Source organism: Salvelinus alpinus, chromosome 19, assembly GCF_045679555.1.
Source record: "Salvelinus alpinus chromosome 19, SLU_Salpinus.1, whole genome shotgun sequence".
NCBI lineage: Eukaryota > Metazoa > Chordata > Actinopteri > Salmoniformes > Salmonidae > Salvelinus > Salvelinus alpinus.
The window spans coordinates 24268165-24290765 of record NC_092104.1 but is presented as its reverse complement, the minus strand read 5'-3'; the positions used below and the strand labels follow the sequence as shown (position 1 = coordinate 24290765).

At 42.6% G+C, this 22601-nt stretch overlaps 1 protein-coding gene across 1 annotated transcript; it reads left to right on the top strand.

Annotated features, from left to right (window-relative positions):
- The first annotated feature begins 15719 nt into the window (after positions 1 to 15719).
- On the top strand, positions 15720 to 20628 carry figla (folliculogenesis specific bHLH transcription factor). The gene is made up of 6 exons (XM_071352665.1): positions 15720 to 16221; positions 16405 to 16551; positions 16708 to 16797; positions 17241 to 17420; positions 20221 to 20283; positions 20456 to 20628. The coding sequence occupies exons 1-5, from the start codon at positions 15979 to 15981 to the stop codon at positions 20236 to 20238; spliced, it is 678 nt and encodes a 225-aa protein (XP_071208766.1). The 5' UTR covers positions 15720 to 15978; the 3' UTR covers positions 20239 to 20283; positions 20456 to 20628.
- Positions 20629 to 22601: the final 1973 nt, after the last annotated feature.

Sequence of the window (22601 nt, the reverse complement as noted above, 5' to 3'; positions counted from 1 at the left end):
GTAGTATTGCCTTTACATTTTTTAACTTGGGTCAATCATTTTGGGTAGCCTTCCCCAAGCTTCCCACAATAAGTTGGGTGAGTTTTGGCCCATTCCTCCTGACAGAGCTGGTGTACTGAGTCAGGTTTGTAGGCCTCCTTGCTCACACATGCTTTTTCAGTTCTGCCCACAAATGTTCTATAGGATTGAGGTCAGGCCTTTGTGATGGCCACTCCAATACTTTGACTTTGTTGTCCTTAATCCATTTTGCCACAACTTTGGAAGTATGCTTGGGGTCATTGTCCATTTGGAAGACCCATTTGCGACCAAGCTTTCACTTCCTGACTGATGTCTTGAGATGCTGCTTCAATATATCCACATAATTTTCCTGCCTCATGATGCCATCTATTTTGTGAAGTGCACCAGTCCCTCCTGCTGCAAAGCCCCCCAACAACATGATGCTGCCACCCCCGTGCTTCACGGTTGGGATGATGTTCTTCGGCTTGCAATCGTCCCCCTTTTTCCTCCAAACGTAACGATGGTCATTATGGCCAAACAGTTCTATTTTTGTTTCATCAGACCAGAGGGCATTCCTCCAAAGAGTACGATCTTAGTCCCCATGTGCAGTTGCAAACCGTAGTCTGGCTTTTTTTATGGCGGTTTTGGAGCAGTGGCTTCTTCCTTGCTGAGCAGCCGTTCAGGTTATGTCGATACAGGACTCGTTTTACTGTGGATATAGATACTTTTGTACCTGTTTCCTCCAGCATCTTCACAAGGTCCTTTGCTATTGTTCTGGGATTGATTTGCACTTTCGCACCAAAGTACGTTCATCTCTAGGAGACAGAACGCGTCTCCTTCCTGAGTGGTATGATGGCTGTGTGGTCCCATGGTGTTTATACTTGCGTACTATTGTTTGTACAGATGAATGTGGTACCTTCAGGCATTTGGAAATTCCACCTAAGGATGAACTAGACTTTTGGAGGTCTACAATTTTTTTCTGAGGTCTTGGCTGATTTCTTTTAATTTTCCCATGATGTCAAGCAAAGAGGCACTGAGTTTGAAGGTAGGCCTTGAAATACATCCACAGGTACACCTCCAATTGACTCAAATGATGTCAATTAGCCTATCAGAAGCTTCTAAAGCCATGACATATTTTTCTACATTATAGATAAATAGTGAAGACATCAAAAGTATGAAATAACACATATGGAATCATGTAGTAACCAAAAAAGTGTTACAGACATCAAAATATATTTTAGATTTTAGATTTTCAAAGTAGCCACCCTTTGCCTTGATGACAGCTTTGCACACTCTTATATTAACATGATTCCATATGTGTTATTTCTTAGTTTTGATGTCTTCACTATTATTCTACAATGTAGAAAATAGAAAAAATTAAGAAAAAACATTGAATGAGTAGGTGTTCTAAAACTTTTGACCGGTAGTGTATATATTCCGGACTCTGACATATATTTCTTATATTTCTTAATTCCTTTCTTTTTGTTTTTCGGATTTGCATGTGTTGCTTTGTATTGTTAGGTATTGCTGCACTGTTGGAGCTAGGAACAAGCATTTCACTACACCTGCAAAATATGTGTACACGACCAATAAAATGTTATTTGATTTACAGATACCTAGCCTAAAACCCCAAAGAGCAAGCAAAGCAGATGTAGAAGCACAGTGCACAGTGGCTAGGAAAAACTCCCTAGAAAGGCAGGAAACTAGAAAGGAATCAGGCTTTGAGGGGTGGAGATTGTAAGAGTACATGGCCATAAAGTCTGGACGTGAAGAACTTGTCCTTACTTTCAGGGAGTAGTTCAATCTATTGGCATGAAGTTTCTGTAATGACTGATTCTGTCACTGTGAAAATGCACATTTTCACATTCTTGTACTGAATAGAAAAAAAGTAAATCTCAAGAATGTTTGTGAAGAATCTATTGTATGGCACTAAATCAACAAGACAGAGAGAAGTATTTCCACAACACTGTTGTCTAGCCAGGTGCCACTGTGTGTGTGTGTGTGTGTGTGTGTGTGTGTGTGTGTGTGTGTGTGTGTGTGTGTGTGTGTGCGTGCGTGCGTGCGTGCGTGCGTGCGTGCGTGCGTGCGTGCGTGCGTGCGTGCGTGCGTGCGTGCGTGCGTGCGTGCGTGCGTGCGTGCGTGCGTGCGTGGTTGTATTACATGCGCCAAGCCAAGGTCATTCTCTGCAACAAGTAATACACTTTTTATCATACTAACTAACAAAATCGCAGTGCTTTTGTTCACATACATCTGCATATCCCACAAAGCTAGGCATTACAAGGCCATTTCACACTGCATTGTTATTAGCCCCGGGCTATCTTATCCCCAGTCTAGACTGGCCCTGGGATAGCTTAGCCTGTGTTTACACAAGCTTTTGTTAACCCTGGGCTGCTTTAGCCCTGGGCTAAGGATTCACACATATTCCACAGCCCTGGGCTAACGGACAAACAGACATGCGACCAACATTCTATCTCTGCCACATGACCAATGTTATAAGTAATAATGCATTTCTTTTTAGACATTATTTCCTCCTGCTTCTATTCTAGCCTAGCATTTTATTTCCGACAGTGATATTTTGTATAAACCTTGCCTGTCCAACCTCGGAAACAATGAGCATGGTTACATGCACACAATAATGTGATTATTGTGGATAGTCAGGTTAATATAATAGTTTGTTTAAAACATTTAGATGCTTTGCAAGAAGAACGATTTCCCAAATAATGGATACATCTGAAATCATTTACATTTTTACAGACCGCAATTAGGGTTGACATAAGTGCGTTGCTCGTGGGCACATTGACAGATTTTTCACCTAGTTGACTCTGGTGTTGTGCCGAAAAGCGCACATACTCAATTCTTCATTACTGCGACTTGCTTACTAGTTGAGATTTCTGCCCTTCACTCCGTTATCAGTTTAGCCTACATTTCACTGATCTTAGTAGCAGAATTTTTATTTTATTTGTGTCCTTCAAGGCAGCTGTCAACGATCACATTAGGCTGCGGTTCATACATTTTTTTTATGGCCGTTTGATCGTGGGGGAGGCACTAGCAATGTCTGCAGTTTTTGGTTTGGCTATTTGTGTATTAGTCTATAAATAAATAACTTTTCCAAAATCTCTCCCATGTCTTATTCGACTACTAGTTGTTCTGAAATGTTTATTGCTTGCCTACATTTTACTCCCTCCTCTGTTTAATATAACACACATACAATAACTATTAATTTCGGTTACCTATCCTGACGTGAAGTTTGTTCTATAGAAAGTATTTGACTCTGATATCTGTGCCACAGAAAGTATTTGACTCTAGCCACAAAATTCCTTTATTTTGTGGTTAGAGTCAAATACTTTCTGTGGCACACACTACTGGTCAACAGCTACCAAAATGATTATGAAGTGAGCCAGGCCTTGCAGTCCCAAGATAGAAGGGGGAGTAGAATTTCGTCTGGCAAGAAAATGGCCTTGCCGAAATCCTTCCCCCCTTCTAATTTCCTTAATTGTGTGGCTGGGGTCAAATACTTTCTGTGGCACACACTATACTGGTCAACATGAGCTACCAAAAGTGATTATGAAGTGTGCCAGGCCTTGCAGTCCCAATATAGAATGGGGGGGGGGGGGGGGGGGGGGGGGGGTTTGGGGAGGCTAGAAAATGGCCTTGCCGAAGCCTTGCCGAGAGAATTCCTGCAGGGGGGGGAGAATTCCTGCAGGGGGGAGATTTTCGGCACAATACCTGGAGTCAAACTAGTGACCTTTTGGTTACTGGCCCAACGCTCTTAACCGCTAGACTACCTACTGATGGAACTTTGATAAATTCAGAAAATCGGCAATCTAAATAAACGTTCTACCACAGTGAGCATGTTGTTTTTGGGAGGACTATTTGATTCAGAGTTTTCCGAACTCACATCACTCACATAAGAAGGAAGCTTGCGCTACCCGGATGCTGACCCGTGCGCACATCAAATACACCTCTGGAACGCCGATTAAGCTGTTTAGGCCTACATGTCCTAATAATTCTAAATATTTATCAGAAAACCAGGTGTTTTAATCGGCATATGCTTAATTCGATTTTGACCTTATATCGAATTAAGATACACAGAGTAACATGTTCACATGACTATTGCATAATCTGTCTACTGCCGTAACCCATTTAATGACAATTATTAGCGTGCATGTAAACATTGGCTACTCGATGACGAGGCAGTGCAGGGCTTGGGATCCCTGGATCGCAGGCAGTTGGATCAGGAGGGCCAAGAGGTTGTAAATGAGGGTGTCCGCATACCGGGACTAGATGTACCTCAACAGTCTGATGACAACAGGATGGTGGACATGCACATCATTGACGATGGTGAGGGAGACTTACAAATAAAATGTATGATTCACTCATGCCTGGTTTTGTTCAATATTATGATTCACACTTTACTCTTCCTTCACAGAACTTCACCCCCCAGAGCCAACTGTGTTGGAGGAGGATGAGGCAGAGCAGGAGCAGCAGATGTATCTGGAGAAGCAGCGGAAGCTCAAACAGAAGCAGCTGTTCAAAGACTAAACACAGTCACCCTCATAGATATCATCCTAACCAACCTGCCCTCCAAATACACCTCTGCTGTCTTCAACCAGGATCTCAGCTATCATTGCCTCATTGCCTGCGTCCGTAATGGGTCTGCGATCAAATGGCCACCCCTCACCACTGTCAAACGCTCTCTAAAACACTTCAGTGAGCAGGCCTTTCTAATCGACTTGGCCCGGGTATCCTGGAAGGATATTGACCTCATTCCGTCAGTAGAGAATGACTGGTTATTCTTTAAAAGTGCTTTCCTCACCATCTTAAATAAGCATGCTCCATTCAAAATAATTTGAACCAGGAACAGATATAGCCTTTCACAGAGATTGCATTCCACCTGGCTACCCCTACCCCGATCAACAGCCCTGCACCCCCCACAGCAACTTGCCCAAGCCTCCCCCATTTATTTTCCACCCAAATCCAGATAGCTGATGTTCTGAAAGAGCTGCAAAATCTGGACCCCTACAAATCAGCCGGGCTAGACAATCTGGACCCTCTCTTTCTAAAATGACCTGCCGAAATTGTTGCAACCCCTATTACTAACCTGTTCAACCTCTCTTTTGTATCGTCTGAGATCCTCAAAGATTGGAAAGCTGCCGCGGTCATCCCCCTCTTCTAAGGTCTTCGAAAGCCAAGTTAACAAACAGATCACCGACCATTTCGAATCCCACCGTACCTTCTTCGCTATGCAATCTGGTTTCCGAGCTGGTCATGGGTGCACCTCAGCCACGCTCAAGGTCCTAAACGATATCATAACCGCCATCGATAAGAGACAATACTTTGCATCTGTATTCATCGACCTGGCCAAGGCTTTCAACTCTGTCAATCACCACATTCTTATCGGGCAGACTCAACAGCCTTGGTTTCTCAAATGACTGCCTCGCCTGGTTCACCAACTACTTCTCAGACAGAGTTCAGTGTGGCAAATTGGAGGGCCTGTTGTCCGGACCTCTGGCAGTCTCTATGGGGGTGCCACAGGGTTCAATTCTCGGGCCGACTCTTTTCTCTGTATATATCAATGATGTCGCTCTTGCTGCTGGTGATTCTCTGATCCACCTCTACGCAGACGACACCATTCATACAGTCAATCACGGATTACAAAAAGAAAACCAGCCCCGTCGCGGACCAGGATGTCTTGCTCCCAGACAGGCTAAATAACTTTTTTGCTCGCTTTGAGGACAATACAGTGCCACTGACACGGCCCGCTACCAAAACCTGCGGGCTCTCCTTCACTGCAGCCGAGGTGAGTAAAACATTTAAACGTGTTAACCCTCGCAAGGCTGCAGGCCCAGACGGCATTCCCAGCCGCGTCCTCAGAGCATGCGCAGACCAGCTGGCTGGTGTGTTTACGGACATATTCAATCAATCCTTATCCCAGTCTGCTGTTCCCACATGCTTCAAGAGGGCCACCATTGTTCCTGTTCCCAAGAAAGCTAAGGTAACTGAGCTAAACGACTACCACCCCGTAGCACTCACTTCCGTCATCATGAAGTGCTTTGAGAGACTAGTCAAGGACCATATCACCTCCACCCTACCGGACACCCTAGACCCACTCCAATTTGCTTACCGACCCAATAGGTCCACAGACGACGCAATCGCAACCACACTGCACACTGCCCTAACCCATCTGGACAAGAGGAATACCTATGTGAGAATGCTGTTCATCGACTACAGCTCAGCATTTAACACCATAGTACCCTCCAAACTCGTCATCAAGCTCGAGACCCTGGGTCTCGACCCCGGTGATGGGGAGCAGTGCTGCACAGCTATTTTCAGGTCTCTCTAGAGATAGTCGATCAGGTTCAAGTCCCGGCTCTGGCTGACCACTCAAGGACATTCAGAGACTTTTCCTGAAGTCACTCCTGCATTGTCTTGGCTGTGTGCTTAGGGTCATTGTCTTGTTGGAAGGTGAACCTTTGCCCCAGTCTGAGGTCCTGAGCAGTCTGGAGCAGGTTTTCATCAAGGATCTCTCTGTACTTTGCTCTGTTCATCTTTCATCTTTCCCTCAACCCTGACTAGTCATTCTTTACATCTAATTATACATGACAATAAACATGACATTAATTATGTCATAAACATTCTAAACATCATAAATATCTATCAATTAATATCAAGTCTATATCTCACAATGAACACAGAATATACCATACATACTGTATATGTTTTTAAACAACGTCATAGGGTCATTAGTGCGGTTGTTATGTTATTCGGCATACTTAATTTTATTTTTATTATTAGTGTGCTTGTGAAGTAACACACTCATTATTCAGCATACTTAATTTGCTTATTTTACACATTATTATTCCCACCGCTCCAACCTTTTAAGATGGGAACACCAACCCAAATCAATTTGTTATCTCATAGTGGTTCAGAAATCTGAAAATATAGTCAACTCACAGCTTCTGCATGTATACTGAACAAAAATATAAATGCAACATGCAACAATTTCTACGATTTTACTGAGCTACAGTACATAGAAGGAAATCAGTCAATTTAAATAAATTCATTTGGCCCCAATATAGGGATTTCACATGACTGGGAAGGGGCACAGCCATGGGTGTGCCTGGGAGAGCATAGGCTTGGGAGCCAGGCCCACCCACTGGGGAGCCAGGTCCAGCTAATCAGAATGAGTTTTTCCCCACAAAAGGGCTTTATTACAGACAAAAATACTCCTCAGCACCCCGCCTCCTGTCCGGAGACAATACCGTAGGTGAAGAAGCTGGATATGGAGGTCCTGGGCTGGTGTGGTTACACGTGGCCTGTGGTTGTGAGGCCAGTTGGATGTACTGCCAAATTCTCTAAAATGGCATTGGAGGCGGCATATGGTAGAGAAAATAACATTCAAATCTCTGTGACCAGCTCTGTTGGACATTCCTGCAGTCAGCATGTCAAATGCACGCTCCCTCAAAACTTGAGACATCGGTGGCATTGTGTTGTGTGCCAAAACTGCACATTTTAGAGTGGCATTTTATTGTCCTTAGCACACAGTGCAGCTGTGTACTGATCATGCTGTTTAATCAGCATCTTGATATGCCACACCTGTCAGCTGGATCAATTATTTTGGCAAAGGTGAAATGCTCACTAACATTTTTTTTCTTTCTTTTAATTCAGCTCATGAAACATGGGACCAACATTTTACATGTTGCGTTTATATTTTTGTTCAGTATACAGTATATAAATAAACATTTATGTTGAATGTGAGAAGCAGGTACAGCTGTGAGGTGGCCCAATACCTTCCCCACAGGGAGGAAATACTGAAGATTCAGAAATTTTGTGAAGAAGGTGTGTTTTTCACCCTCAAAGTACTGACCAATTGCAGAGCAAGTGTCTCCACTTCCGAAATCTGCTACAATGTAAGTCTTGAAAGAGAAAGCGCTGTTATCTTTTTTATTTTATTTCACCTTTATTTAACCAGGTAGGCTAGTTGAGAACAAGTTCTCATTTACAACTGCGACCTGGCCAAGATAAAGCAAAGCAGTGCGACACAAACAACAACACAGAGTTACACATGGAATAAACAAACACACAGTCAATAACACAATAGAAAAAGTCTATGTACAGTGTGTGCAAATGAGGCAAGATAAGAGAGGTAAGGCAATAAATAGGCCATAGTGGCGAAATAATTACAATTTAGCAATTAAACACTGGAGCGATACATGTGCAGAAGATGAATGTGCAAGTAGAGATACTGGGGTGCAAAGGAGCAAAATAAATAAAAATAAAAATAACAGTATGGGGATTAGGTAGTTGGATGGGCTATTTACAGATGGGCTATGTACAGGTGCAGTGATCTGTGAGCTGCTCTGACAGCTGGTGCTTAAAGCTAGTGAGGGAGATATGAGTCTCCAGCTTCAGTGATTTTTGCAATTCGTTCCAGTCAGTATGAGGCGTGCATGGCCACGCAGTCGTGGGTGAACAGGGAGTACAGGAGAGGGCTCAGAACGCACCCTTGTGGGGCCCCAGTGTTGAGGATCAGCGGGGTGGAGATGTTGTTACCTACCCTCACCACCTGGGGTGGTGCAACTGGGTCTGGGTCCCAGCTGCAACTGGGTCCTGGACTTCCTGACGGGCCGCCCCCAGGTGGTGAGGGTAGGTAACAACATCTCCACCCCGCTGATCCTCAACACTGGGGCCCCACAAGGGTGCGTTCTGAGCCCTCTCCTGTACTCCCTGTTCACCCACGACTGCGTGGCCATGCACGCCTCCAACTCAATCATCAAGTTTGCGGATGACACTACAGTGGTAGGCTTGATTACCAACAACGACGAGACGGCCTACAGGGAGGAGGTGAGGGCCCTCGGAGTGTGGTGTCAGGAAAATAACCTCACACTCAACGTCAACAAAACAAAAGAGATGATTGTGGACTTCAGGAAACAGCAGAGGGAGCACCCCCCTATCCACATCGACGGGTCAGTAGTGGAGAAGGTGGAAAGTTTTAAGTTCCTCGGTGTACACATCACAGACAAACTGAATTGGTCCACCCACACAGACAGACTTGTGAAGAAGGCGCAGCAGCGCCTCTTCAACCTCAGGAGGCTGAAGAAATTCGGCTTGTCACCAAAAGCCCTCACAAACTTCTACAGATGCACAATCGAGAGCATCCTGTCGGGCTGTATCACCGCCTGGTACGGCAACTGCTCCGCCCACAACCGTAAGGCTCTCCAGAGGGTAGTGAGGTCTGCAGAACGCATCACCGGGGGCAAACTACCTGCCCTCCAGGACACCTACACCACCCGATGTCACAGGAAGGCCATAAAGATCATCAAGGACAACAACCACCCAAGCCACTGCCTGTTCACCCCGCTATCATCCAGAAGGCGAGGTCAGTACAGGTGCATCAAAGCAGGGACCGAGAGACTGAAAAACAGCTTCTATCTCAAGGCCATCAGACTGTTAAACAGCCACCACTAACATTTAGCGGCTGCTGCCAACATACTGACTCAACTCCAGCCACTTTAAAAAATGGGAATTGATGGAAATTATGTAAAAATGTACCACTAGCCACTTTAAACAATGCCACTTAATATAATGTTTACATACCCTACATTACCCATCTCATATGTATATGTATATACTGTACTCTATATCATCTACTGCATCTTGCCATCTTTATGTAATACATGTATCACTAGCCACTTTAAACTATGCCACTTTATGTTTACATACCCTGCAGTACTCATCTCATATGTATATACTGTACTCTATACCATCTACTGCATCTTGCCTATGCCGTTCTGTACCATCACTCATTCATATATCTTTATGTACATATTCTTTATCCCTTTACACTTGTGTGTATAAGGTAGTAGTTGTGCAATTGTTAGGTTAGATTACTTGTTGGTTATTACTGCATTGTCGGAACTAGAAGCACAAGCATTTCGCTACACTCGCATTAACATCTGCTAACCATGTGTATGTGACAAATAAAATTTGGTTTGATTTGATTTGATTTGACCATTCTGTATACTTCTGGCCCTTCTTTGGACACTGTGTTAACTAACCTCCAGACGAGCTTCAATGCCATACAACTCTCCTTCCGTGGCCTCCAACTGCTCTTAAATGCAAGTAAAACTAAATGCATGCTCTTCAACCGATCGCTGCCCACACCTGCCGCCCGTCCAGCATCACTACTCTGGACAGTTCTGACTTAGAATATGTGGACAACTACAAATACCTAGGTGTCTGTTTAGACTGTAAATTCTCTTTCCAGACTCACATTAAGCATCGCCAATCCAAAATTAAATCTAGAATTGGCTTCCTATTTCGTAACAAAGCATCCTTCACTCATGCTGCCAAACATACCATCGTAAAACTGACTATCCTTGCTTGACTTCGGCGATGTCATTTACAAAATAGCCTCCAACACTCTACTCAGCAAATTGGATGCAGTCTATCACAGTGCCATCCGTTTTGTCACCAAAGCCCCATATACTATCCACCACTGTGACTTGTATGCTCTCGTTGGCTGGCCCTCGCTTCATATTCGTCTCCAAGCCCACTGGCTCCAGGTCATCTACAAGTCTTTGCTAGGTAAAGCCTCGCCTTATCTCAGCTCACTGGTCACCATAGCAGCATCCACCCGTAATATGCGCTCCAGCAGGTATATTTCACTGGTCACCCCCAAGCCAATTCCTCCTTTGGCCGCCTTTTCTTCCAGTTCTATGCTGCCAATGACTGGAACGAATTGCAAAAATCACTGAAGCTGGAGACTCATATCTCCCTCACTAGCTTTAAGCACCAGCTGTCAGAGCAGCTCACAGATCACTGCACCTGTACATAGCCCATCTGTAAATAGCCCATCCAACTACCTAATCCCCATACTGTTATTTTTATTTTTATTTATTTTGCTCCTTTGCACCCCAGTATCTCTACTTGCACATTCATCTTCTGCACATGTATCGCTCCAGTGTTTAATTGCTAAATTGTAATTATTTCGCCACTATGGCCTATTTATTGCCTTACCTCTCTTATCTTGCCTCATTTGCACACACTGTACATAGACTTTTTCTATTGTGTTATTGACTGTGTGTTTGTTTATTCCATGTGTAACTCTGTGTTGTTGTTTGTGTCGCACTGCTTTGCTTTATCTTGGCCAGGTCGCAGTTGTAAATGAGAACTTGTTCTCAACTAGCCTACCTGGTTAAATAAAGGTGAAATAAAATAAAAAAGATAACAGCGCTTTCTCTTTCAAGACTTACATTGTAGCAGATTTCGGAAGTGGAGACACTTGCTCTGCAATTGGTCAGTACTTTGAGGGTGAAAAACACACCTTCTTCACAAAATTTCTGAATCTTCAGTATTTCCTCCCTGTGGGGAAGGTATTGGGCCACCTCACAGCTGTACCTGCTTCTCACATTCAACATAAATGTTTATTTATATACTGTATACTGAACAAAAATATAAACGCAACATGTAAAATGTTGGTCCCATGTTTCATGAGCTGAATTAAAAGAAAGAAAAAAAATGTTAGTGAGCATTTCACCTTTGCCAAAATAATTGATCCAGCTGACAGGTGTGGCATATCAAGATGCTGATTAAACAGCATGATCAGTACACAGCTGCACTGTGTGCTAAGGACAATAAAATGCCACTCTAAAATGTGCAGTTTTGGCACACAACACAATGCCACCGATGTCTCAAGTTTTGAGGGAGCGTGCATTTGACATGCTGACTGCAGGAATGTCCAACAGAGCTGGTCACAGAGATTTGAATGTTATTTTCTCTACCATATGCCGCCTCCAATGCCATTTTAGAGAATTTGGCAGTGCATCCAACTGGCCTCACAACCACAGGCCACGTGTAACCACACCAGCCCAGGACCTCCATATCCAGCTTCTTCACCTACGGTATTGTCTCCGGACAGGAGGCGGGGTGCTGAGGAGTATTTTTGTCTGTAATAAAGCCCTTTTGTGGGGAAAAACTCATTCTGATTAGCTGGACCTGGCTCCCCAGTGGGTGGGCCTGGCTCCCAAGCCTATGCTCTCCCAGGCACACCCATGGCTGTGCCCCTTCCCAGTCATGTGAAATCCCTATATTGGGGCCAAATGAATTTATTTAAATTGACTGATTTCCTTCTATGTACTGTAGCTCAGTAAAATCGTAGAAATTGTTGCATGTTGCATTTATATTTTTGTTCAGTATACATGCAGAAGCTGTGAGTTGACTATATTTTCAGATTTCTGAACCACTATGAGATAACAAATTGATTTGGGTTGGTGTTCCCATCTTAAAAGGTTGGAGCGGTGGGAATAATAATGTGTAAAATAAGCAAATTAAGTACGCTGAATAATGAGTGTGTTACTTCACAAGCACACTAATAATAAAAATAAAATTAAGTATGCCGAATAACATAACAACCGCACTAATGACCCTATGACGTTGTTTAAAAACATATACAGTATGTATGGTATATTCTGTGTTCATTGTGAGATATAGACTTGATATTAATTGATAGATATTTATGATGTTTAGAATGTTTATGACATAATTAATGTCATGTTTATTGTCATGTATAATTAGATGTAAAGAATGACTAGTCAGGGTTGAGGGAAAGATGAAAGATGAACAGAGCAAAGTACAGAGAGATCCTTGATGAAAACCTGCTCCAGACTGCTCAGGACCTCAGACTGGGGCAAAGGTTCACCTTCCAACAAGACAATGACCCTAAGCACACAGCCAAGACAATGCAGGAGTGACTTCAGGAAAAGTCTCTGAATGTCCTTGAGTGGTCAGCCAGAGCCGGGACTTGAACCTGATCGACTATCTCTAGAGAGACCTGAAAATAGCTGTGCAGCACTGCTCCCCATCCAACCTGACAGAGCTTGAGAGGATCTGCAGAGAAGAATGGAAGAAACTCCCCAAATACAGGTGTGCCAAGCTTGTAGCGTCATACCCAAGAAGACTCAAGGCTGTAATCGCTGTCAAAGGTGCTTCAACAAAGTACTGAGTAAAGGGTCTGAATACTTATGTAAATGACATATTTTGTTTGTTTATTTGTAATACATTTTAAACATTTCAAAAAAACAGTTTTTTCTTTGTCATTATGGGGTATTTTGCGTAGATTGATGAGGAAAAACAACAATTCTATCAATTTTAGAATAAGGCTGAAACGTTACAGAATACAGAATACTTTCCAAATGCACTATATGCTATTCAAATATATTATCATATTTTTTTATGTATGGCACATTCATATATGGGTTTTAAATATATTATCATATATTTTTTAATATATGTCATATATTACTTTTCTGTATGGGGGCTAAGGTGCAGTGACCTGAAGATTCAGCTAGAGCACTGAGAAGTCTCACTCCCCCTCAGTCTGGCCCCATGTCAGGGTAGGTTTGCGTCCCAAGGCTTTTGGACTTTTTTCTGGCTTTTTGGGGGCGGACCTCTGAGGTAGAAACACAAAAAGGCAACATTTTTTAGCCGAACACTGGCACTAAGCCGGATAGTGGAAATTCATGAGAGGATAAAGTACTGTGAGCGGCTGCTTGCAGGCTTTATGCACTTCACCTGGGCAGATACCCATCACCATATGCCTCTGCCCATCACCGCACAGATAATGATCTTTAGGTATCCTTTTATCCATCTAGAATTTCAGAGGAACGGGCTCACTCATATTTCACAATGACCATAATGACATAACGTAATAACGTATTCTGTCATTTTGCATTCTTCTGATACATTTTGAAGCTTTTTAAATTAGTCTCAAGTTTTCCTTCATAGTAATTTCTTTAGTCAGTTTCCAGCCATGGCAACAGCATCTCTCTTCTTCTATATGGTTCTCTCCAAGCCCAACTGTTTGTTTTCTTTTCAATAAGTTGTTTTTTGTCTTTTTCAGTCTTAGTATTGCTTTTTGTGTGATCTTGTTATTTCAACAGGGGCTTTCAGTATATGGCGATAGATATCACCTTCAGACAATGGTGTGACTCAGACAGTGTCAGCTGCTGCTTATAGAAGAGGAGAATCAGAACGCTATATTCCATCACATAATACAATAGAACAAAACACAAGGTCAGAACATTGGGATCTAACTCCAAACTACAGCATAGAAGCTATTGTCCAGAAGAAATTACACATCCACAGCCACTGTTGTCACATCAGAGCAATGCAAACCTACTGGCTGAAGTATGCTTATCTCTTTGTCAGTACCTACGCAGTGCTCAGGCAGTGTGCTGGCCGTTCTGCCAATTCTCATACTCATTGTTTCTCTCTATCCATCTTAAACTTTTCCTCCTACAGTATATGACTCTTTGTTTCCGTCTGACATGGCACCAGGCCATACACAGTATAGTGCACTTTTGACCAGAGCCATATGGTAGTTCACTAGGGAGTGCCATGTCAGACACGGCCCTTGTCAATAATGTGTTCCTTCCTTTCCTTGGAAGCAGCAAAAACACACAGTACCACATTAAATCATTATTAAATTAACAGAAGCAAAACCATTGTAAAAAGCCATCGGTACAGATCATAGCCCTCCCTGTTCATATTCGTCACAATTCAGACAAAGCACTCTTTCAATAAAATGTGCCTTTCTATATGAGCCAAAGGGAGTGCAGAAAAGGTCAGCAATGATGTTTCCAAATATGTTTTACCTCTGTATTTGCACATCAATTTACTCTCTTTCTCTTTTCCTTCTACTTATGAAGCGTTGCTCATGCAACTGAAAAAACAGCAACCGTTTTGACGTAGGCCTCTGTGGTTCCTGTATTCAGCACACAGATGTACCAGTAAACAGGAATGCAAATAGATGTCACATTGTCATGCGGTCCTAGGTTCAGGTTTTGGAAGTATCCTAACCCTCTCCTCAGTATTTGGGTTGTATTCCCTGTCTACTGCTTAGCACAGGAGAGAATAAAGGTAGCGGCAGGATAAACTAGGTAATCCGTGATGCAGGTATTAAAGGATTCACTATTTATAACCCAAAGTTTAAAGCCAAGTGCAGTTGGACAGAGTGTGAAATGTTCAGGACAGGAAGCTATCATGTAGAGATAACATTTAATTTAATTTGTATACCATATATTTATAGTGTTATACATACACAGTAGCCTATTCCTCAGTCATGAGGTAACTTACTGTGACTTACTGTGATAATCTTAGGTAGAGCAAACACTGAGACTCACATCAGTGTCAGGCCGGAAAAGGGTTATGTCATTCATTTAATGATCCACTCACTTATCTCCCATTTGGATTGGGTCACTGCTATCAGGGATCCTTGGGATGCCCCAACTCTGACATTACCCCATTGAAGTTGAACTGTATAAGGGTTAAGGTTAGGGTTAGGTAAGTGTTATGATTAAGGTTAGGGTATGGGTACGGATTAAGGTTAGGGTTTAGGGTATGGACGTCCCAAGGATTCTGAATCGCACTAACCATTTGGACTGTAGCCTATGAAAGAGAGAGGGACACACACAATGTTCAAAAAACAGTTTTTTATGGTTTATTTCAAGTGACATTTTACTTAAGTACTTCATTGCAAAACACACATATATCATTCTTGTTTTAACACACAAATGTTTTTTGTGGACCTTAGTAAAGATGTAGATAAAGGAATGCACTCTAGTCCAGGTCATATTGAAACTATTTTTTCTGATGTGATAAACTGTTGCTTCTGCGTTTGTTTGTTTTTTAACATTTTATGGCACTCCTGACCTCTAGTGGCTAACAATATAAGTACAGTTTTCGATCACGCGGAATTGCTCACTTATGTTCCTGAACTATTTTGATTTGCATGGCCTTAATAGCAAACACGTGACACTTTGCATAATTAAGTGGATGTGATTGTGAAAAGCCACAAACCGGTAAATTGAGCTTCACAGGTGTGCGCTGGATTAAATTAATTAACGATACACATACAATTTATCTTCAAAGTGCCTCATTGTAATGTAATTGGGTTGTTTTATCTACTGTAAGATATCGGATATGGCCACACACGTAAAATATATCACTATGAAAAGCTTTGAAGTTAATGCTGCGGTGATGAGTGTCCCTGAGCGTGAGTTGATGGGTAACATTTTGGTGAGTGAAACAGGTGAGCCCTTGCTCCCAAGTCACTCCAACATAGCTAAATTCAAACGAGGGAACGATGGACTTTATGTTCACACGGAAGACTGGAGTGAAATTGTGAAGAGAAGACAATTGGTAAACGCCAAGGAACGAATGAGAGTAAGTGTAGCTGTAGGCCTAGGCGCCATGTCAACAAAAAACTGGCAAAAGTTCTGACTTGGAAATTGACGTAAAATACTGCCGCTCTGTCACGTGGAAGTAGGCCTATTGTACAAAAAAAATCCTCACCTTTTGATTTATTCAATTTGTATGTGATCTGCCTTGTGTAATTTGCGTCATTAGATCAAAAACATGAACAGCATGTTCTCCCGTTTGAAGCGTATGGTGCCACTGATGCGTCGTGACCGTAAACCCAGTAAAGTGGATACGCTGAAGGCTGCCACAGAATACATCAAGCTACTGGTGGCTGTACTACAGGACTCTGACAGTGTAAGTATAAAACAGTAGGTTTAATATGATGATGGTGGTGTTGTTGCTCAGACTAGCAGTGCATACATCATACCAGCAATAGGCTACAATATTTCAGGCATAATTGCATTGCTCTAGTGATTCAATATGTTGACATGTAATTTGTATGTTTGTTAGAATAATGGGAGCAAGACTGATTTCTTGAAGAATGCGATCAACTATGCAACTTCTGATGGGATGTGTGGTGATCTGTGGAGGGTGGATGAGGTAATTACTTTGTGCATTCATAGCTGCTTGTGTTTACATGTGAAGAGCTATTGTATCAGTGTACAGTGTGCCCCCTATGGGGTTTTAAAACAATCCATCAACAACCACTATGCTAACCTCGTACAACCATCCGGAATCTCGCATGCTTACATTCTGTTTTGCTGCGCAGCGGTAATCAGTTTGGTAATACGAGGCTACCAATATGCAGGTCAGTGGTCACAATTCATGGCCTTGTAGACCACCTGAGTGTGCAGGTTTTTGTTCCAGTCCAGCACTACCGACCTGTTTCCACTTGTCCGTGTCAGATTATTCGAATCAGGTATGATAGATCTGTTAGTGTTGGGTTGGCACAAAACCCTGCAGTGACCACTACTTAAGGAATTAGATGAAAAATTACAGTAGTTATTGAACTTCTCTGTATCTCACCCTCTCTTCTCAAACAGCTGCTGGACAGTGTGTCAGGAGTGTCCGGTAGTGAGTTGTCCGACGGGGTGACTATGACTCTTCCCTTGGTGACTACAGGGTTTGGAGCAGGAGATGGAGACGTGAGTGGGCTGGTGCTGCACCACTGTGTGATGCCCACCTACCAGTACATCATCCAGATGGCACCGGACCAGACCATGGTACTAAATGCAACACACCAAGACGTCGTCCCAAATGGCACTCTATTCCCTATTTATACCACTACTTTAACCAGAATGAGCCCTATGGGCCCTGGTCAAAAGTAGTTTATTGAAAAGGGTGCCATTTGGAATGGAGACCATGTCTTTGACTAACTGTGAAGGGTTGTCCATCACAAGGCCTAAAATAATATCTGACGGTGAATTCAGTGAAAACTACTTTAATTCTATAACAGTAGTCTCCCACTGTAGCCAACAAACACACAATAAAAAAATGGAACTGGATTCTTATCAAGGCAACTATACTGACCAAAAATATAAACGCAACAATCTCAACGATTTTACTGAGTTACAGTTCATATAAGGAAATCAATTGAAATGAAATCATTAGGCCATAATCTATGGATTTCAGATGACTATGCAGGGCCATCACCTGGCCCAGCCAATCAGAATGATTTCTTCCCCCCACAAAAGGGCTTTATTATAGACAGAAATAGTCCTCAGTTTAAACAGCTACCCGGGTGGCTTGTCTCAGATGATCCCGGTTTTTAACACTCGTTTCCTGTGTGCAATCATCCGCATCGAGCTAAAGGCTAGAGCTGCCGCTTTCAAGGAGCGGGAGACTAATCTAGACGCTTATAAGAAATCCTGCTATGCCCTCAGATGAACCATCAAACAAGCAAAGCGTCAATACAGGATTAAGATTAAATCCTACTACACCGGCTCTGACTCTTGTCGGATGTGGCAGGGCTTGAAAACTATTACGGACTACAAAGGGAAACCCAGACACGAGCTGCCCAGTGACGCGAGCCTACCAGACGAGCTAAATGCCTTTTTATGCTCGCTTCGAGGCAAGCAACACTGAGGCATGCACGAGAGCACCAGCTGTTCTGGATGACTGTGTGATAACGCTCTCGGTAGCCGATGTGAACAAAACCTTTAAACAGGTCAACATTCACAAAACCGCTGGACCAGACGGATTACCAAGACGTGTATTCAAAGCATGCGCGGACCAACTGTCAAGTGTCTTCTCTGACATTTTCAACCTCTCCCTGACTGAGTCTGTAATACCTACATGTTTCAAGCAGACCACCATAGTCCCTGTGCCTAAGGAAGTGATGGTAACCTGCCTAAATGATTACCGCCCGTGGCACTCACGTTGGTAGCCATGAAGTGCTTTGAAAGGCTGGTCATGGCTCACAACATCCTCCCGGACACCCTAGACCCACTCCAATTCGCAAACCGCCCCAACAGATCCACAGATGACGCAATCTCAATTGTACTCCACACTGCCCTTTCTCACCTAGACAAAAGGAACAACTATGTGAGAATGCTGTTAATTGACTACAGCTCAGCGTTCAACACCATATTGCCCACGAAGCTCATCACTAAGGACTCTGGGACTGAACACCTCCCTCAGCAACAACTGGATCCTGGACTTCCTGATGGGCCGCCCCCAGGTGGTAAGAGTAGGCATCAAAACGTCTGCCACGCTGATCCTTTGCTGACAACACAACGGTGGTAGGCCTGATCACCGACAGCGATGAGACGGCCTATAGGGAGGAGGTCAGAGAACTGGCAGTGTGGTGCCAGGACAATAACCACTCCCTCAATGTGAGCAAGACTAAGACTGATCGTGGACTACAGGAAAATGCGGGCCGAACAGGCCCCCATTAACATCGACGGGGCTGTAGTGGAGTGGGTTGAGAGTTTCACGTTCCTTGGTGTCCACATCACCAACGAACTAACATGGTCCAAACATACCAAGACGATCATTGAGGGCACGACAAAACCTTTTCCCCCACAGGAGACTGAAAAGACTTAGCATGGGTCCTCAGATCCTCAAAAGGTTCTACAGCTGCACCATCGATAGCATCCTGACCGGTTGCATCACAGCCTGGTATGGCAACTGCTCTGCATCTGACCGTAAGGCGCTACAGAGGGTAGTCGAGCGGCCCAGTACATCACTGGGGCCAAGCTTCCTGCAATCTAAGACCTATATAATAGGCAGTGTCAGAGGAAAGCCCATAAAATTGTCAGACTCCAGTCACCCAAGTTATAGACTGTTTTCTCGGTTACCGCACAGCAAGCGCTACTGGAGCGCCAAGTCTAGGACCAAAAGGCTCCTTAACAACTTCTACCCCCAAGCCATAAGACTTTGTACACTGCTGCTACTCGCTGTTTGTTTGTTACCTATGCATAGTGTCACTTCGCCCCCACCTACATGTACAGATTACCTCAACTAGTCTGTACCCCTGCACACTGACTCTGTACCGGTGCCCCCTGTATATAGCCTCGTTATTCTTATTGTGTTACTTTTTATTTTAGTCTACTTGGTAAATATATTTTCTTCTTCTTGAACTGCACTGTTGGTTAAGGGCTAGTAAATAAGAATTTCACGGTGAAGTCTACACTTGTTGTATTTGGCGCATGTGACAAAGTTTGGTTTGATTTGGATCAAGAATGATCCACCACCCAAATGACATCCAGCCAACTTGACACAACTTTGGGAGGCACTGGCATATTTGGTATTTTTTTAGGATCCCCATTAGCTGTTGCAAAAGCAGCAGCTACTCTTCCTGTGGTCCACACAAAATATGAAACATGACATAATACAGAACATTAATAGACAAGAACTGCTCAAGAACAGAACATGGGCCAGCATCCCTGTGGAACACTTTAGCGCAACTCAATATTAGGAACGTGTTCCTAATGTTTGGTATACTCTGTGTATAACCTGTGATATTCTCTTGGGTCTAGACTGCTAGCAGACAGCCCTGTATGAACTGTTTACTCTCTATAGATGTTCCAGCCCAGCTGAGAGGAATGGTAGAGAGACCAAGCCTGGACTCAACATACCTTCCAGGTAGGTTTACAAGAGTTGTGAGCATCCTAAATGGCTCCGTATATAGTGCACTATGTAGGGATTATGCTTCCATTTGGGACGCAGTCATAATTTGCTTGTTGTACACAAAGGTATTTTCACACTTTGATACAGAAGTTTGTTCAAATATATAATGTTTTTTTTTTTTTTTTAGGGGCTAAACTTCAGATGGGAGAATGTTCTCGAAAGAAAAACAGACGGAAGGATGTTGTATTTGTTAAATTATATTTTATGAATTTGGTTGGTACATAATGTGTTTTGTTTTGTTAAACTTTATTTATTTTTACAATATTCAGTAGCCCCTTATAATAAAATGGTAAGCATGGAGTGGTTTGTATGTTTTTATTTAGCAAAGAGATTTAGAGTAGGGTATTAGTAGGTCCCAATGCCTTTTGAAAGTATTGACTTTTTCCACATGTTTTTGTTACAACCTGAATTTACAATTGATTGATTGAATTTTGATTTTTTTTGTCACTGTCCTACACACAATGCCCCATAATGTCAAAGTGGAATTATGTTTGTTGAAATTTTTACAAAGTAATGAAAAGCTTAAATGTATTCAACCCCTTTGTTATGACACGGCTAAATAAGTTCAGGAGTAAATTAGCGTAACATGTCACATAATACTGTACGTTGCATGGACTCTGTCTGCAATAATAGTGTTTGACATGATTTTTGAATGACTACCTCATCTCTGTACCCCACACATACAATTATCTTTAAGGTCCCTCAGTCAAGCAGTGAATTTCAAACACAGATTCAACCACAAGGACCAGGGAGGTTTTCCAATGCCTTGCAAAGAAGGGCACCTATTGGTAGATGGGTAAAAAGCAGACATTGACTATCCCTTTGAGCATGATGCGGTTATGAATTGCCCATTGGATGGTGTATCAATACACCCAGTCACTACAAAGATACAGGCGTCCTTCCTAATTTAGTTGCTGGAGAGGAAGGAAACCGCTCAGGGATTTCACCAAGGCCAACTTTAAAAACAGTTTAATGGCAGTGATAGAACTGAGGATGGATCAACATTGTAGTTACTCCACAATACTAACATCATTGACAAAGTGAAAAGGACACCTGTACAGAATAAAATATTTAAAAACATGCATGTTTGCATTAAGGCACTAAAGTAATTTTAAAAAATTGCCAAAGAAATTAACTTTTTGTCATGAATACAAGTGTTATGTTTGGGGCAAATCCAACACATTACTGAGTACCACTCTCCATTTTCAAGCATAGTAGTGGCTGACTCATGTTATGGATATGCTTGTAATTGTTAAGTACTAAAGTTTTTCAGGTTAAAAATGAAACAGAATTAAGCTAAGCACATGCAAAATCCTAGAGGAAAACCTGGTTCAGTGTGCTTTCCACCAGACACTTGGAGATTAATTCACCTTTCAGCAGGAAATTAACCTACCAAGAAGACAGGGAATGTTCCTGAGTGGCTGAATTACAGTTTTGACTTAAATCTGCTTAAGTCCATAGCAAGAACTGAAAATGGTTGTCTAGTACAGATCAACCAATTTGAGAGCTTCATGAATTTTGTAAATAACAGGCAAATGTTGTACAATTCAGGTGTGCAAACCTCTTGGAGACTTACACAGAAACACTCACAGCTGTAATCGCTAATAAAGTTGCTTCTACAAAGTATTGTCTCTGGTTTGAAAATGTATGTAAATTATATATTTCTGTATTTCATTTAATACATCTGCAAAAATTTCAAAAAACATGTTTTCATTTTGTCATTAAGGGGTGTGTAGTTGGGTGAGAATATATTAATCAATTTTGAATTCAGGCTGTAACAATGTGGAGTAAGTCAAGGAGTATGAATACTTGAATGCACTGTAGGCCCATGCAAAACTTGTATACCATTACTTACCTAACAAACACTCAATGTAAAATATATGCACTTCTAAATGTAATTTAACTAACATTTAATCATACTTGAATATTGACCCCAGCCCACAGGCCCACTTTCATGCCATGCCTGTGAAGGGTAATGGGGCTTTGTTTGTTGTGCATTTTGTTTCCTTGGAGTCCTTATTTTGAGCGCAAGGTGGCGCCAGATTGTAGTTCGTGGTCACAGCTTCAATGTTTTTGCAATATTACAATTCCAGGTTGCCATAGGACAAAAATAAAACAATAACACCATGCTGGTGTGCACTACATTTGCATTAAATTCCAAGTGGAAAATTACCACACAAAGAAAACAATGTGCCTAAGTGCTATTAAATCTTACAGAAAAATTAATTGCTGTCGAATTTTGGGGAGTGCAGGTGGTGTCGGAATCGTGCAGA

Coding starts and splice junctions, on each gene's coding strand:
- figla (XM_071352665.1), top strand. CDS start 15,979: ATGGCCACACACGTAAAATATATCACTATGAAAAGCTTTGAAGTTAAT. Junction 16,222..16,404: donor ACGCCAAGGAACGAATGAGA/GTAAGTGTAGCT, acceptor TTGCGTCATTAG/ATCAAAAACATGAACAGCAT. Junction 16,798..17,240: donor ATCTGTGGAGGGTGGATGAG/GTAATTACTTTG, acceptor CTTCTCAAACAG/CTGCTGGACAGTGTGTCAGG.